Source organism: Rana temporaria, chromosome 1 (assembly GCF_905171775.1).
Source record: "Rana temporaria chromosome 1, aRanTem1.1, whole genome shotgun sequence".
Taxonomy (NCBI): domain Eukaryota; kingdom Metazoa; phylum Chordata; class Amphibia; order Anura; family Ranidae; genus Rana; species Rana temporaria.
Genome location: NC_053489.1, coordinates 99782679 through 99800040, shown reverse-complemented (window position 1 = coordinate 99800040; position 17362 = coordinate 99782679). Strand labels below are relative to the sequence as shown.

Here is a 17362-nt window from a genome sequence, read left to right as displayed (position 1 = left end):
TCCTGGCCATGGACCAAAAATGTCCAAGTTTTGTTCCCCAAGCCACCTAGTTATCACTTTTGCCTTAGGGCTGGAAAAGGCATTGTTCATCACCAAACTGTTCTTGATGGTTGGGAGAAGTTGCTCTCAGAAGATGTTTTTTGTACCATTCTTTATTCATGGTGTGTTCTTAGGAAAAATTGTGAGTGAGCCACTCTCTTGGCTGAGAAGCAACCCCACACATGAATGGTGTCAGGATGCTTTACTGCTGGCATGCGACAGGACTGATGGTAGCGCTCACCTTTTCTTCTCTGGACAACTTTTTTCCAAATGCTCCAAACAATCAGAAGGGGGATTCATCAGAGAAAATGACTTTACCCCAGTCCTCAATCCCTGTACCTTTTGTCCCTGATGTTTTTCCTGGAGAGAAGTGGCTTCTTTAAAGCGGGGGTTCTGCAGCTAGAGGTTCGGATCCCGGTCTCAACTACATGTGAATTGAGTTTGGTGGTCTCAGCCCGGCTCCCGGTGGGTGTGCTATGCGAGGTAAGCCTGCGCTTAGTACGCCCACCCCCCTCCCGAAAAAAACACCACACTTACACGCACTCGAAATTGGGTTAACATGCACGCACTTTGACCACGCGGTCTCTAAAAAGAGAGGCGAAGGACTAACGGGGCTGGTTGAGCGGGCTAGATCCTCTCACACCCTTATAGGGAGTCCCTCTGCCCCGTTGGGCTTCAAAGCGGAGCAGGTAGGGTGGGCTGTGTGGGAGGACCCCCTCACACACCCACCATTGCCACCCGGGGCATGGAGAAAGGTGGCAGATTGCCTCTGGGGGAGGCCTGCCTACTCCCTACTCCTGCAGTCCGGCTCCTCTCTCGAGTACACGCACAAAATACACTTAAAAAAAAAAAAAAAATAAAATAAAATATAGCAAAAAATAAATAAAGCGGGGGTTCACCCAAAAACCAACTTTCTGCCATTAGATCCAGCATACTGCTGACATCTGCAGTATGCCGTGTTTTTTTTTTTGTACTTATCATTTTATCAGCCGTTGTTATCCGGCTCCGAGCGGGGATTCCTTCCGGGTATAGGCGTTCCTAAGCCAAGCGGAGTTGATTGACGGGCTGCTAAAGCGCGTCACGCCTTCCGGAAATACCCGAAGTGACACTCGGGTGTTTACGGCGCCTGCGCAGTCAGCTCTACACGGCAGGCGCAGGCGCCGTAAACACCCGAGTGTCACTTCGGTATTTTCGGAAGGCGTGACGCGCTTTAGCAGCCCGTCAATCAAATCCGCTTGGCTTAGGAACGCCTATTCCCCGCAGAAATCCCTGCTCGGAGCCGGATAACAACGGCTGATAAAACGATAAGTACAAAAAAAAAAAAAAAAAAAAACAACAACAGCATACTGCAGATGTCAGCATTATGCTGGATCTAATGGCAGAAAGTTGATTTTTGGGTGAACCTCCGCTTTAATGTCCTCACTGTGTGGTCAGATGCACTCACACCTGCCTGCTGCCATTCCTGAGCAAGCTCTGCACTGGTGGTGCCCCGATCCTACAGCTGAATCAACTGTAGGAGACAGTCCTGGCGCTTGCTGGATTTTCTTGGGAGCTCTGAAGCCTTCTTCACAAATGCAGTGGAATGTTTTTATAGGATTAAGTTCATTTTCATGGCAAAGAGGGTCTTTGCAATTAATTGCAATTCATTTGATCACTCTTCATAGCATTCTGGAGTATATGCAAACTGCCATCATAAAAACGGAGTCAGCAGACTTTGTGAAAATTATTATTTGTGTCATTCTCAAAACTTTTGGCCACCGCTGTAGACAAAATGTTCATTGTCTTAACAGTAGCTGATTGCTAAGCAGTCCCTGACTATTCTAGTATAGTACACTGGTACGTTCAGACAAACCTCTTTTTGTCTATTTTGAGTGTACATAAAATTGTATGTAATGGAAGAGTTGAATTTTACTAAAAAAAATATATTGTGCAGAGGTTATATATATATATATATATATCTGTGGGTCTCTTACTTGTGGCACAGCAACCTAAGCATATTTTATGGGTACCAGAAGGTTTTTGTTTGATTTAACCACACCCCTTAAGCCACTCCTACCATTAAAAATTGGCCACACCCACCATTTGCTGTAGCGTGCATAGCACTCCACTTTACTACTCTACATGGAGTGCCCAGTTGCACCCCAGATTTTACAAACCTTGCCTATCCCGTGAACACGTCCTTTCAGTGACGAAATGTGTAGGAAGGAGCTACTTTCTGACATCACTGTGTCTACGCCAATCCCGGAAGTATATGGGCTGCATTCGAGAGCCGGCCGGCTCAATTATTTACATACTGTTTTTATCTACTTAAGTGTAAGTGTCCATTTGTCTTTTTTAATTCAATAGATGCAACAGGTTTACACTATATAAGCCTTTTGTTTTTTTATGGGGATATTTTTGATCCTGTTGACTTCCTACGAGAGTTACCATTTTTGATGTCGGGACATCCGGTGTATGCCACAGAGACTATAGGCTGGGTTATTAGCCACAGGCGTTCATTGATCCCCTGTAACAAGGGATCCTATCATTGCGGTAAGCGACAGTGTGTGCTCAGGTGGAGGCGCTTTTCTATCCCGACTTCCTTCCGGGTGTCTTTTGGATTATGTGTCACTGTGGATGATCCATTAACATACTTTTTATAGACTGTCATCACCCTTTTGCTCTTTATTAACTAAAGACTCTGCTGTGTTTGTTCTTCCAACTGTCACCCATGGGAGTTAAAACAACTTTATTGTGTGTGCTAAATTTACAAGCTGTTAGTCTAGTTATACGAGACATAGTTGGATTCAAATGCTCTTTCTTATTAAGTTTTGATTTATTCTATCACTTATTTTTAATAATTATTTGTTTGGTAAGTACACCCACATCAGCACTAGTGGGCTAGTGCTTCTCAGGTAAATTTTAGCGCAACTTTTTTTCCTTTATAATATGCACAAAAAACAAAACCCGCTGCACCTGTGCTGAGGCCAAACTGCAGCGTGGCCGTGTGACAGGGGGTCTAAAAACAGCTTCTACTCATTTGTTTACAAATTCATTATTGATTTGTTTCAAATAAAAATGTTGCAGTGTTGATATGCTGTAGCATTTTTGTTGTGCTGCAAAGTCTACTTAGTAATCCACCTTTATATGCTACATCAGGGGTGCCCAACATTTTGAAGAGCGAGGGCCACTTAAGCGACTTAGTAACTGGTCGTGGGCCATAATAAGCAGAGCGAGTGGATGGCATGTCTGTGTCTGCTCAGACACAGCCCACTAGCGGATCGGATTGGAGTTAGTTTATGTCTGCCACTACTTAGAGGTGAATGGAGGGTCCAATTGGTCGGACTGACCAGGTGAAAGGGGTCCAAGGCTGCTTTCACACTGATGCACTGCGGTTTACCCACACCATGGGTGCAACGCAGTGTACCTTTGGCTTTCCTGCAGTTTGCAATAGACTTCTATTATATTCTGCAGGTTTGGTGCACTTTCAGAAAGCTCACCAAACTCGCAGGTAATAACAGAAGTCTATGGCTCAGTGCAGGTAACCAGCAGGAGCACTGCTCTGCACCTATGGATCAGTTTGAAAGCAGCCCAGTAACCACTGCTAAACAGATATGCCCATATATACACTGTGATTTTAGTAATAAACTGACCTTTTATAACAGTATTCTATTCCATCCCAGAGCAGGAGGTCGCGGGCCACATCAGAGGGCTCTGTGGGTCACATGTGCACCGTATACCTACCTCGGACTGCACTAGGTGCACCTGTCCACGTGCAGATTTTGTGCACGTTATGTGGCTCTGTCCAGTTATAGTGAGATACTGGCAACAGGTGACGGAGATATTGTCTGTGGTCTTATCAATTCCTGTTCTATGTACCGCACTGGTGTGTCTGTTGGGTGTCCTCGATGAGAAGCAATGGCCAAGACATATTAGGAGTCCGACCGTGCTACTGGAAACATTTATAGCCCGTAAATTTGTACCATTTAAAGTGGTGTTCCGTCCAAAAAAAAATAATTAAAAATGTAATACCAGCAGCTACACATACTGCAGCTGCTGGCTTTTAATAAATGGATACTTACCTGTCCTGGAGTCCAGCGATGTCGGCTCCCGCAGCTGATGTTTCCATCAGCTGTCGGGTGCTGCTGCCACCACCATTGCGGGTAAGGGTACCCGGCAGTGTAGCCTTTCGGCTACTGTGCATGCGCGAGGCCCGCTCCTCTCTCCTACTGGCCTGGCTGCAGGGGGAAGGAGGAGGGAGCCTGCACTGACGTTGTGGCAAGTGGCCCGGAAGTGGGAAAGGTGTCAATTGTGGCACCGGAGGGGGGGGGGGGGGGGATCCGATGAGCGGAAGTTCCGCCTTTGGGTGGAACTCTGCTTTAAGTGGATCCAGCCCACACCTCCATCCATACATAAATGGCTTTGGTTAGTGAATCAGGTATTACCCTATGAAAAAAATCATTTTTGAACACAGGGGTTGCCCAACTAAGTATAATAAAGTGTGGGATGCTTGATGTTCCTTCTGCCCTTACTGTAACCAACCAGTAACAATATCACTAAAAGATTTGAGAAATGGCTATTAATAGTTTTGTGTTTCTTTGGCGTTTTCTATAACATGTGTATCGAGATCAATATGCTGAGAAATGCAGTGTACTTGTAAAGACATCAACATTTTTGCACTGTAAGATGTACCGTATTGTTTTGTACGTTTATGTTGAGCGCATTTGATAACTTTCATTGTCATGTACCTTTTTCAATAAAGAGTTTAAAAAAAATAATAAGAAGAATAATAGAAAATAATAATAAAAATAAATTGTGAAACAGCACAATAATATCACTGCTAATTTTACAAGGTAATCTCTGGGTTTGCAAAGCCATTTGGCACTCAAAGTGTATTCATATCTTTTGCGGCTATATTTAAATATACATTTTTGTGCGCCAAATTCAGCTTTAAATAAATAGTAACTGTGCAGACATTTCCCATGTTGAAGTTTGTTCCATGCAGAGGATATCAACAAAACCAGTAAAAATAAATATATATAGTATATTCAGCTTAAAGAAAAGAAGAAGAAAAAAAAAACAACAAGCAACTCCAATGTTCTGTATGGAAAATGATCATCAAGCAGTGATCATTCGTTATACCTGGAGCCTGTTGTTCACGCACAGATTCTCTGGGACCTGAAAACCTGTCACTTGTGGTTTGCTCAGCAGTCGTTTGATGTTCCCTGAGGAAATGAGACCCAAACTTTGGAGTTACCACAGCGTAACGAAGAAGCTGGTCATATTCATCCTGTCATAAAAGAGTCAGAATATTAGGAGCTGTTTAACCACGTAGAGAATCGCGGAGAAGGATGTAATTTCCAGGACAAGAGGCAATGCAGGAAAGCCGATTCACTGTTCTTTATAGGAATATGCTCAGTATACAGCAGAAGTAATTCACTGGTAATCAGACAGAAAAGACCCTTAGAATGAATAAACAAAAAATCAGTCTTATTTCCACCACATATATGCAGCACTGAGGGGGAAAAAAATATTTGATCCCCTGCCGATTTTGTCCACCGACAAAGAAATGATCAGTCTATAAATTTTAATGGTCTGTTTATTTTAACAGTGAGAGACGGAACAACAAAATCCAGAAAAATGCATTTAACCACTAGAGGGCCGCGCTATAGACGAAAGACGTCCACTGCGCGGCTCTCAAGTGCTGAGTGGACGTCTTTAGACGTTCTATTGTTGTCATTCCCTGTGCGCGCCGCTGGGGGTGCGCAGCGGGGAAACAACGTGCCCGGCACATCGCTCGGGAGCCAGACACCCGCGATCGTCGGTGACAGCAGGGACGTGGAGCTCTGTGTGTAAACACAGAGCTCCACGTGCTGTCAGGGAGAGAGGAGACCGATCTGTGTCCCTTTACATAGGGACACAGCATCGGTCCCCTCCCCCAGTCACCCCCCTCCCCCCACACAGTAAGAACACAATGAGGGAATACATTTAACCCCTTCCTCACCCCCTAGTGTTAACCCCTTCACTGCCAGTCACATTTATACAGTAATTAGTGCATTTTTATAGCACTGATCGCTGTATAAATGTGAATGGTCCCAAAATTGTGTCAAAAGTGTCCGATACGTCCGCCGCAATATCGCAGGCCTGACAAAAAAAAAAAAAAAAAAAATCGCAGCCATTACTAGTAAAAAAAAAAAAAAATCAATATACGCTTATTGCGTTTTTTTTTAACAAAAATATGTAGAAGAATACGTATCGGCCTAAACCGAGGGAAATTTTTTTTTTTTTTAAAAAAAAATTGGGATATTATTATTATAACAAAAAGTAAAAAATAGTGTTTTTTTTCAAAATTTTCTGTTTTTTTATGTTTATAGCGCAAAAAATAAAAAAATCGCAGAGATGATCAAATACCACCAAAAGAAAACTCTATTTGTGGGAAAAAATTATAAAAATATAATTTGGGTACAGTGTTGTATGACCGCGCAATTGTCATTCAAAATGCGTCAGCGCTGAAAGCTGAAAATTGGTCTGGGCACGAAGGGGGTTTAAATGCCCAGTAATTAAGTGGTTAAAAAAAGTTATAAATTGATTTGTATTTTGATGACTGAATTAGGTACCGTATTTATCGGCGCATAACATGCACTCTTTTCCCCTTAAAATCAGGGGAAAAAACGTAAAGGCAAGGAGGCGGGACTGGGCATGACTGCGAGCGGAGCCGAGCCTCGGCTCATGTCGGCGCTCCTCTTGCCCTCAGGCGCTCCTCTTGCCCTCAGACAGCGGGGATGCCGATCCCCGCTGTCTGAGGGCAAGAGGAGCGCCGACATGAGCCGAGTGTACGGTGTACTTGGCTAGGCTCCGCTCACAGTCATGCCCAGTCCCGCCTCCTTGCCTTTACGTCCCGCCATTGGACCGGTGTTGTGTCCATCATAGGAGTCGGGCCAAGGGGCAGGATGGGGCGGGACTGGCCAGAACTGCGAGACAAGTCGAGAGGAGCCGAATACACAGGACATCCGACTCTGTATCTCGGCGGCGCTAAATTTAAAAACACATCATGCTGCAATTTTGGGCAAGGTGCAGATGGACACTTATAAGGCTGCAGATGGATGCTGATAAGGCTGCATTGACGGGCATTTAAAATGTAAGTTTTTTTTCCTTAAAACTTCCCTCCTAAACTTGGGGTGCGTGTTATATGCCGATAAATACGTTATTTAATGCTCAATAAATCAGCAAGATTTCTGGCTCCCAGGTGTCTTCTATAAAGGTAACGAGCTGAGATTAGGACCTCTCTTAGACCACGTTTACATTGGGCCAATTTTGACATGCCAAATCACATGCCAAATCGGCGGCTATTGCCGGAAATGGCACCAAGTGAATTGGAGTGGCGCCACACCAATTCCCAAACGTAGTTCCTGTACTTTTTTTGGCGACTTTGGGGGCGATTTGAATAGACATCTGTGCATGAAACTACACAGATGTCTGTCAAATTGCCCCCCCGAAGTCGGACTGCATTGCCGGTTTGAAATCGTGTGAGATTAGCTGAACTCGCACGATTTCTAACCTGCAGCAGTGTGAACCTGGGCTTAGGCTGAGTTTACACTGGTACGACATATGCTCCAACTTTGGGAGCACGTCGCATGACGTGTGTAAATCAATGATTCCCTATGAGTCGCGGTCTTACCAGACACAGACTGTAGCTGACAGGCAAGGAGGGGGGAGAGAAAGAGACACTCAGAACACTGCTGTGTGACGGAATAACCTGACTACGGTAATCAGGGATCAGCAGCCATGATTACTGTGGTCAGCACACACAGGGGGACACAGGAACAGGCAGGATCAACCAGGTGTTTTAGATTTAAAAGAAAGGGACAAATTACACTGCAATAGCACTATGCTACTAATCATGTTTTGAAAGAGAAGAAAGAAAGAAAGAAAGAAAGAAAGAAAGAAAGAAAGAAAGAAAGAAAGAAAGAAAGAAAGAAAGAAAGAAAGAAAGAAAGAAAGAAAGAAAGAAAGAAAGAAAGAAAGAAAGAAAGAAAGAAAGAAAGAAAGAAAGAAAGAAAAAGAAAGAAAGAAAGAAAAAGAAAGAAAGAAAGAAAGAAAGAAAGGAAGGAAGGAAGGAAGGAAGGAAGGAAGGAAGGAAGGAAGGAAGGAAGAAGCTCCAGGCTCCTTCAGAAAAAAAAAAAAAAATTCAGTCAGCAGCTACAAATATTGCTGACTAGATGATAGTGACAGACTGCAAAATATATATAACATTTTTATTTTGCCCAAGTTGATTACTTTATTGTCGTGCTTCAGAAACCAAGTCTCGCTTTATGCCCTCCTTTCTTTCCAATTTTTGGCACTTGTTTGGTGGTGGGGGAGCGGGTACCTGGTTTTGACAGGTACCTGCTTCAACTTCTGGTCAGATCGATGAGTGTCCTTTTATTAAAAGTCTGTAGCTGCAATTTTTTTTTACTTTTTTCAAACAGGCAAATAACCGCTTTAATGTATCAAACTTTACTGTAAAAACGAAATAAAAGACAAAAACAGAAAAATACATTTTTTCCTTAACACTTTACAGTGGCATGTTACCTGGAAATCTGAAGACACTGAACTGCCATGGTCTGAATCTTTTGGTAAATCAGGACTTCTAGTAATCTCTTCATCTGATGACATCTGCAAAAAAAAAAAAAGTATTAATGTATTTATTTACATTATCACAGATGACTGCATGTATATAGGCTTTCCAGCCTGAAAGAGGGGAGAGAGCTGGCTGTCATGTCTGCATGGACTTTTTCACCCCCTCCTTATACCTGTTTTCAATGACTGAGTTTACAATAATGTGAGCAGACACACACAGAGCTGTGATTCAGTGGCCTCTCTTGTGCCCCTATTGGCAGTAAGAAAACCAATTAAAGGCACAGTTACAGCAGCCAATGGGAGAGACTGTACTAAACTTCAGAAAGAGCTGCAATGGATTCTGGGAGATGCAGTTTCCACACAAAATGGCCCCATAGACTTGTATACAGGGAGAAACTACAATTCCCAGAGGGGTTTGCAAAACAGAGGGCTGGCTAAAGACTCCATTTTGTGTTCCGAGGAGATTCTCAGTGGATGAAGCAGTGAGAGAGACACACAGACACATTTTGGGTTTGATTAACACCAGGCTTTTTTTTCTCAGAGAATAGGTGCAGGAACCTATTCCAAGTCACCCTTGAATTCACCCCCTACCCACCTCCGAGCACTGTTCCTTGGTTCCACCCCTTACCCACCTCCCAGTACCACCCCTTTTAGAGAATACAGAAACAAGTATCATTTTGTGGTGAAGTATTTTGTATGGAATTTGTTAATGATAACAAGAAAGGCAGTAAAATAGATCTAGCAACAATGGATACCCCAGCGACAATTGATCCACCCCAGCAACAATGGACTCCCAAACAGTCAGCATCAATAGACACACCAGGAGCAAGCAGATCCCTCCCAGCAACGATTGACCCCCTGCAAAATAAGACCCAACCCCATCAACAATAGATCCCCCACCAGCAACAATAGACCCTCCCTGCAATAGATCCCCTCCAGCAACAATAGATTCCCCAGCAGCCAACATCAATAGACCCTCCCTCAACGGTACATCCCTCCTAGCAATGACTGACCCCCCACGAGTAACAGAAGAACTCCCCAGCAACAATAGATCCCCTCCAGCAACAATAGATCCCCCAGCAGCCAGCATCAATAGACTCTCCAGCACACCCCAGAACCTCTTTCCATTACATACATTCAGTTTGGGAGGTGCTGGAACTGCCTTCCTGCTGAAAAAAAAGCCCCGATTAACACTATTAAATACCACAGTTTGCCATTCTTGACTATTGAGTTACCAGATCACTGTTTGATTGTGGAAAGTCTCCCAGTAAACAAACCTCCTGTTCACTACATCTGTCCGTTTTACTGCATTTGCAAGGACACTGTTTGCTAGGTGTGCCAGAGGGGCTGAGACAGCTCTTTGGGTTTGAGAGGGAGAGTAACCGACTGAACAAACTAAAGAAGCTCCTTCAAGGGTATCGCTGTATTTATTTATATACTCACAACTCAGCAACTCACATGGTTGATGATTAAAACAGGCTTAACCAAGTATGAAGGCATCGAGGGTAAAGATGTCCACATAGACCATCCTCTGCACCGCCGGCTCTCACCGCTGTCAGTCTGCAATCGTGACCGGGAAGACTACCCTGCAGTAGAGCGATCTGAAAGTGAGGCTTGAAGCGGTAGTGTGGAAGGGATGACGTTGATGGCGGTGCAGGAGGGTGGTCTATGAGGACAGCTTTAGCCCAGATGCCTGTATACTTAGATGTGCGTCTTTTAATCATCAACCATGTGAGTTGCTAAATGTTGTACCTTCATTGAATGTAATCATATTGCTACACTTAGAGGCGCCTCTCCTCATTTATTCTAAGTTGTGACATGACGCTACTCTTATATCAAGACATCGCTTGTTTATCAAGTCAAAAAGTATTTAAAAATTGTTGCTTGTTTTGCAAAACACTCTCAAACATGAAAAATAGGTGCCTATACTGTTTAAATTCCAGTAATAAACGGTCTTACCCTGCTCTGCACATGCTCAGTTGTTCTCCATTTTAGACACTACCGAATATGTAGAGGCTGATCTGCTGACAGCCTTAACAAGGAAGCTCTCAAACCAAAGAGATGGATAGATACAGTGGGGATCGAAAGTTTGTGCACCCCAGGTAAAAATTTGTATTAATGTGCATAACGAAGCCAAGGAAAGATCGAAAAATCTCCAAAAGGCATCAAGTTACAGATTAGACATTCTTATATGTCAAAAAAAGTTAGATTTTATTTCCATCATTTACACTTTCAAAATTACAGAAAACAAAACAATGGCGTCTGCAAAAGTTTGGGCACCCGGCAGAATTTATAGCATTCACTGCCCCCTTTTGCAAAGCTAAGACCTGCCAGCGTCATGGATTGTTCTCAATCATCGTCTGGGAAGACCAGGTGATGTCATTCTCAAAGGTTTTAAATGCCCAGACTCATCTGACCTTGCCCCAACAATCAGCACCATGGGTTCTTCTAAGCAGTTGTGTAGAAAACTAAAACTGAAAATAGTTGATGCTCACAAAGCTGGAGAAGGCTATAAGAAGATAGCAAAGCGTTTTCAGATGTCAATATCCTCTGTTCGGAATGTAATTAAGAAATGGCAGTCATCAGGAACAGTGGAAGTTAAAGCAAGATCTGGAAGACCAAGAAAAATATCAGACAGAACAGCTCGCAGGATTGTGAGAAAAGCAATTCAAAACCCACGTTTGACTGCACGATCCCTCCAGAAAGATCTGGCAGACACTGGAGTTGTGGTACACTATTGCACTATAAAGAGATACTTGTACAAATATGGTCTTCATGGAAGAGTCATCAAAAGAAAACCTCTTCTACGTCCTCACCACAAAAATCAGCGTTTGAACTTTGCAAATGAACATATAGACAGGCCTGATGCATTTTCGAAACAAGTTCTGTGGACCGATGAGGTTAAAATTGAACTTTTTGGCCGGAATGAGCAAAGGTACAATTGGAGAAGAAAGGGCACAGAATTTAATGAAAAGAACGTCTGTCCAACTGTTAAGCATGGGGGTGGATCGATCATGCTTTGGGGTTGTATTGCAGCCAGTGGCACAGGGAACATTTCATGAGTAGTAGGAAAAATGGATTCAATAAAATTTCAGCAAATTTTGGATGGTAACTTGATGCCATCTGTGAAAAAGCTGAAGTTAAAGAGAGGATGGCTTCTACAAATGGATAATGATCCTAAACACACCTCAAAATCCACGGGGGATTACATCAAGAGGCGTAAACTGAAGGTTATGCCATGGCCTTCACAATCTCCTGACCTCAACATAATTGAAAATCTATGGATAGACCTTAAAAGAGCAGTGAGTGACAGACAGCCCAGACATATCAAAGAACTGGAAGACTTTTGTAAGGAAGAATGGGCAAAGATACCTCAAACAAGAATTGAAAGACTCTTGGCTGGCTACAAAAAGCGTTTACAAGTTGTGATACTTGCCAAAGGGGGCAGTACAAGATATTAACTCTGCAGGGTGCCTAAACTTTTGCAGACGCCATTTTTTTGTTTTCTGTCATTTTGTAAGTGTAAATGATGGAAATAAAATCTAACTTTTTTTGACATATTATAAGAATGTCTAATCTGCAAATTGCCACCTTTCAGGGGGGGGGGGGGGGGGGGACAGGATACCTGTCAAAGGACAGGTATCCTTTCCCACTTCCGGGAGTCTGGACGCGGCCGTGACGTCACCGCGGGGCTCCCTCCTCCTCCCCTGGCCACCGGGCTAATAGGAGAGAGGAGCGGGCCTCGCGTATGCGCAGTAGGGTTCCCGGCGTAAAGCCGCAAGGCCACACTGCCGGGTTCCCTTGCTACACTGCCGCCGCCATTGGGGTCTTTTCGGCTTCAAGCCGGGAACCCTACTGCCGACATCGCTGGACTCCAGGACAGGTAAGTGTCCATTTATTAAAAGCCAGCAGCTGCAGTATGTGTAGCTGCTGGCTTTTAATATTTTTTTTTTTCCCGGACCTCCTCTTTAATTATCTCAAAAGGTCACAAAATAAATGCAATTCAAGACTAACACACCTCACTTTCATACTACGCACCTCAATTCATTTAAAACGTACAAAAATCTACTAGAAAAGGGAATCTTTTACCTACCTTAAAAAACATATATACATAACATATTGGGGTAAATTAAAAAAAATGCAAAGGTTATTGCAGAGAGAAGTAGAGATGGCATGGATGGAATAGAAGAGAATAATCGCAGACCAAATGAGAGCAATCACAAGGAATAAAGGAAAATGACTAGGGAGGAAAGCAGGTAAGGATTAAAGTAAATGAGAATGATCAAAGGGAAGGAGAGTAGAAGAGAACCATCAGAGAATATACGTGTTACTAAACCCAGGACCTGCACTCTATATCTGCTGACGAAAAAAAAAAAAAAGAAGTGTAACCTCTTCTCTCCTGAAGCGACATAATAAGCAGGGGGGGGGGGGGGGGCCTGGGGGCCATCGGGCCCCTTACAGGTGTAATGCAAAAAAAAAAAAAACACGGGGAGGGGGGCCATGGGGACCATTACAGGTGTAATGCAAAAAATTTTTTTTTAAATAATAAATTAAAAAAAACGGGAGGGGGGACAGCCGGGCCTGTAAGGGGCCCCATCGAGCCCCTTACAGGTGTAATGCTAATTTTTTTTTTTTTTACATTTAAAAAAAAATAAAAAAATAAATGGGAGGGGGCCAGCTGAGGGCCCTTGGGGACCATCGGGCCCCTTATAGGTGTAATGCCTGTACCACCCTGATGGCGGCGCTGAATAGCCGTGCCATGATCGGCAGCTCCCACGTGAATGTGACGTCATTGTGGCTCCAGCCAATCACAGTGCCGGAGCCCTTGAACCCCGAAATTACTCCGGGAGACATGTTGCCGGTCACAGCGGTGTGTGGGAACTAAGGTAAGCATTTCATAATGAGCTAGTATATGATGCATACTAGCTCATTATGCCTTGAGTTTACAACCACTTTAAAGCTTTTAGGAGTAGTTTTCATTCTCACCTGACTGTCCAATGAGGCTCAGAGGAGACAGGATCAAACAGACTTTTCACACAATGCAGAGGATTAACCCCTTAGGTTCCACATTGAGTATAACAAGCATGCTTTACTGTATATACAGAATGATTTTACTGTTGTAGGTTTAGTAACACTTTAGGGTAGACATGAAAGAGAAGGATCGCAGAGGGGAAGGAAAGTCGGCATGGGTAGAAGTGGAAGATAATGACCACAGAATGCATCAATTAGGTTGACTGTTACAAGGAAATGATCACAGAGGGATGGAGAGTTGGTGTGGATGGAAGTAAAGGCAAATGACAAAAAGAAAAAAAAAAAAAAGGGAGTGGAATGATAGCAAGACTCCATCTACCAATAAGCAATACAAACTTGCCAAGCTCCCCGTACAGCTCAGGTATTGACAAAGAAATATGGGACCAATACTAGTACACACGATGAGATTATCAGACAAATGATTGTCTGTTTTTGCATACTAGTCTCATATCAAAAAATAAGAAGTTACTAAATTACGAAAATTTGCGTACGACAGAATAACAATTCGGAAGGGATATAATGTTTCGTATTGTATTTTTGGACAAAAACTGTACTGACTAAAGGAAAATCATATCGCATCATGCGAGAAAAACAAAAAAATCATGCGCTTGCAAGACTGCTGCGCAAATACGGTATGACAGAAAGTATTGCAACAGCCGCCATTTTATTCTCTAGTTTGTTAGAAAAAAAATATATAAATATTTGGGTGTTCCAACTAATTTTCTAGCAAAAAAATAAATAAATATTTTAACCACTGGGCACTTAAACCCCCTTAATAACCAGACCAATTTTCAGCTTTCGGTGCTCTCACAGTTTGAATGACAATAACTCAGTCATACAACACTGTATCCATATGAAATTTCTGTCCTTTTTTTCACACAAATAGAGCTTTCTTTTGGTGGTATTTGATCACCTCTGTGGTTTTTATTTTTTTCACTATAAATGAAAAAAGAACGTAAATTTTGTAAAAAAAAATGAATTTTGATGGCACTGGTGTGGCTCTGGTGGCACTGATTAGCACACAGGTGGCACTGATGGGCACAGGCTGTAGTGGCACTGGTAGCACTGATTAGTGCACAGGCGGCACTGGTGGGCACTGATGTGGCGCAGATAAGCACTCGTGGGCACAGGTGGCACAAGTGTGACACTGATGGGCACAGGTGTGGACTGTGGTGGCACTGCTCAATAGAAAAAAACTCACTGTTTGGGTCACAAATCACTCTCCTCTCCTGCTGGATCGGTGTGAGGAGAGATGAACTTGCAATGACCCTGCTGTCTGTTTGTTTACATTTGTGATCGGTCCGTCATTGGACAGAGCGATCACGTGGTAAACGGCCGCTGTCATTGGCCGTTTACTGAGATCCATGTTGCTACGGGTCCCGTGGACCCAGCGCGCACGGATGTTCCCCTTGTGTGTGCGCCAGGGCGCGCGCAGGAACGATTCTCTGGGAGGACATTAATTAACGGCCTCCCAGAGTTAGGCAACCGCCCTGTAGACGTACTTTTGCTATAGGGCGGTTGTAAAGTGGTTAACTTGTAAACAAGTTTGAAAGATAGGCCCAGTCCTTAAAGCGTGAGTTCACCCATTAATCTATTTTTTTTTAAACAATCCCCTTAGCTTCATGCTCGTTTTGTCTAGGGGAATCGGCTATTTGTTTTAAAATATGAGCTGTACTTACCGTTTTCGAGATGCATCTTCTCCGTCGCTTCCGGGTATGGGTCTTCGGGAGCGGGCGTTCCTTCTTGATTGACAGTCTTCCGAGAGGCTTCCGACGGTCGCATCCATCGCGTCACTAGAAGCCGAAAGAAGCCGAACGTCGGTGCGGCTCTATACTGCGCCTGCGCACAACGTTCGGCTTCTTTCGGAAAAACGTGACGCGATGGATGCGACCGTCGGAAGCCTCTCGGAAGACTGTCAATCAAAATAGGAACGCCCAGTCCCGCAGCCCATACCCGGAAGCGACGGAGAGGATGCATCTCGTAAACCGTAAGTACAGCTCATATTTTAAAACAAATAGCCGATTTAGGGTCCATTCTGGGAAAGTGGAACACTTGGAGGATTGAAGTGGTGTGGATTACTGCACTGACACAAAAAAGACAGGGAATACATACTGGAGGAGTACAGCTGTGTGGTTAGAACAGAGCCAGGGAGGATGAGGGGTCCATACTGGAGGAATAAAGCTCTGTGGATGAAAGGACAGAACCAGGGAGGATGAGGGGTCCATACTGGAGGAATAAAGCTCCGTGGATGAAAGCACAGAACCAGGGAGGATGAGGGGTCCATACTGGAGGAATAAAGCTCCGTGGATGAAAGCACAGAACCAGGGAGGATGAGGGGTCCATACTGGAAGAATAAAGCTCTGTGGATGAAAGCACAGAACCAGGGAGGATGAGGGGTCCATACTGGAGGAATAAAGCTCTGTGGATGAAAGCACAGAACCAGGGAGGATGAGGGGTCCATACTGGAGGAATAAAGCTCCGTGGATGAAAGCACAGAACCAGGGAGGATGAGGGGTCCATACTGGAGGAATAAAGCTCCGTGGATGAAAGCACAGAACCAGGGAGGATGATGGGTCCATATTGAAGGAATAAAGCTCTGTGGATGAAAGAACAGAACCAGGGAGGATGAGGGGTCCATACTGAAGGAATAAAGCTCCGTGGATGAAAGCACAGAACCAGGGAGGATGATGGGTCCATATTGAAGGAATAAAGCTCTGTGGATGAAAGAACAGAACCAGGGAGGATGAGGGGTCCATACTGAAGGAATAAAGCTCCGTGGATGAAAGCACAGAGCCAGGGAGGATGAGGGGTCCATACTGGAGGAATAAAGCTGTGTGGATGAAAGCACAGAACCAGGGAGGATGATGGGTCCATATTGAAGGAATAAAGCTGTGTGGATGAAAGCACAGAACCAGGGAGGATGATGGGTCCATATTGAAGGAATAAAGCTCTGTGGATGAAAGAACAGAACCAGGGAGGATGAGGGGTCCATACTGGAGGAATAAAGCTCTGTGGATGAAAGCACAGAGCCAGGGAGGATGAGGGGTCCATACTGGAGGAATAAAGCTCTGTGGATGAAAGCACAGAACCAGGGAGGATGAGGGGTCCATACTGGAGGAATAAAGCTCTGTGGATGAAAGCACAGAGCCAGGGAGGATGAGGGGTCCATACTGGAGGAATAAAGCTCCGTGGATGAAAGCACAGAACCAGGGAGGATGAGGGGTCCATACTGGAGGAATAAAGCTCTGGAAGCAAGCACAGAGCCAGGGAGGATGAGGGGTCCATACTGGAAGAATACAGCTCTGTGGATGAAAGCACAGAACCAGGGAGGATGAGGGGTCCATACTGGAGGAATAAAGCTCTGGATGAAAGCACAGAGCCAGGGAGGATGAGGGGTCCATACTGGAAGAATACATTTCTGTGGATGAAAGCACAGAACCAGGGAGGATGAGGGGTCCATACTGGAGGAATAAAGCTCCGTGGATGAAAGCACAGAACCAGGGAGGATGAGGGGTCCATACTGGAGGAATAAAGCTCTGTGGATGAAAGCACAGAACCAGGGAGGATGAGGGGTCCATACTGGAGGAATAAAGCTCTGTGGATGAAAGCACAGAACCAGGGAGGATGAGGGGTCCATACTGGAGGAATAAAGCTCTGTGGATGAAAGCACAGAACCAGGGAGGATGAGGGGTCC

The 17362-nt window shown here is 44.3% G+C and overlaps 1 protein-coding gene across 2 annotated transcripts in view; it reads right to left on the bottom strand.

The window, feature by feature from the left end:
* POC5 (POC5 centriolar protein) overlaps positions 1 to 17362 on the bottom strand; it is a 70425-nt gene that overhangs the window by 45860 nt on the left and 7203 nt on the right. For both annotated transcript variants that reach the window (XM_040341203.1, XM_040341212.1), the window contains exons 2-3: positions 8590 to 8673; positions 5161 to 5308 (exon numbers count right to left, since the gene is read on the bottom strand). In XM_040341203.1, coding sequence (XP_040197137.1) covers positions 5161 to 5308; positions 8590 to 8673 — 232 coding nt within the window. The remainder of the gene's footprint in view (positions 1 to 5160; positions 5309 to 8589; positions 8674 to 17362) is intronic.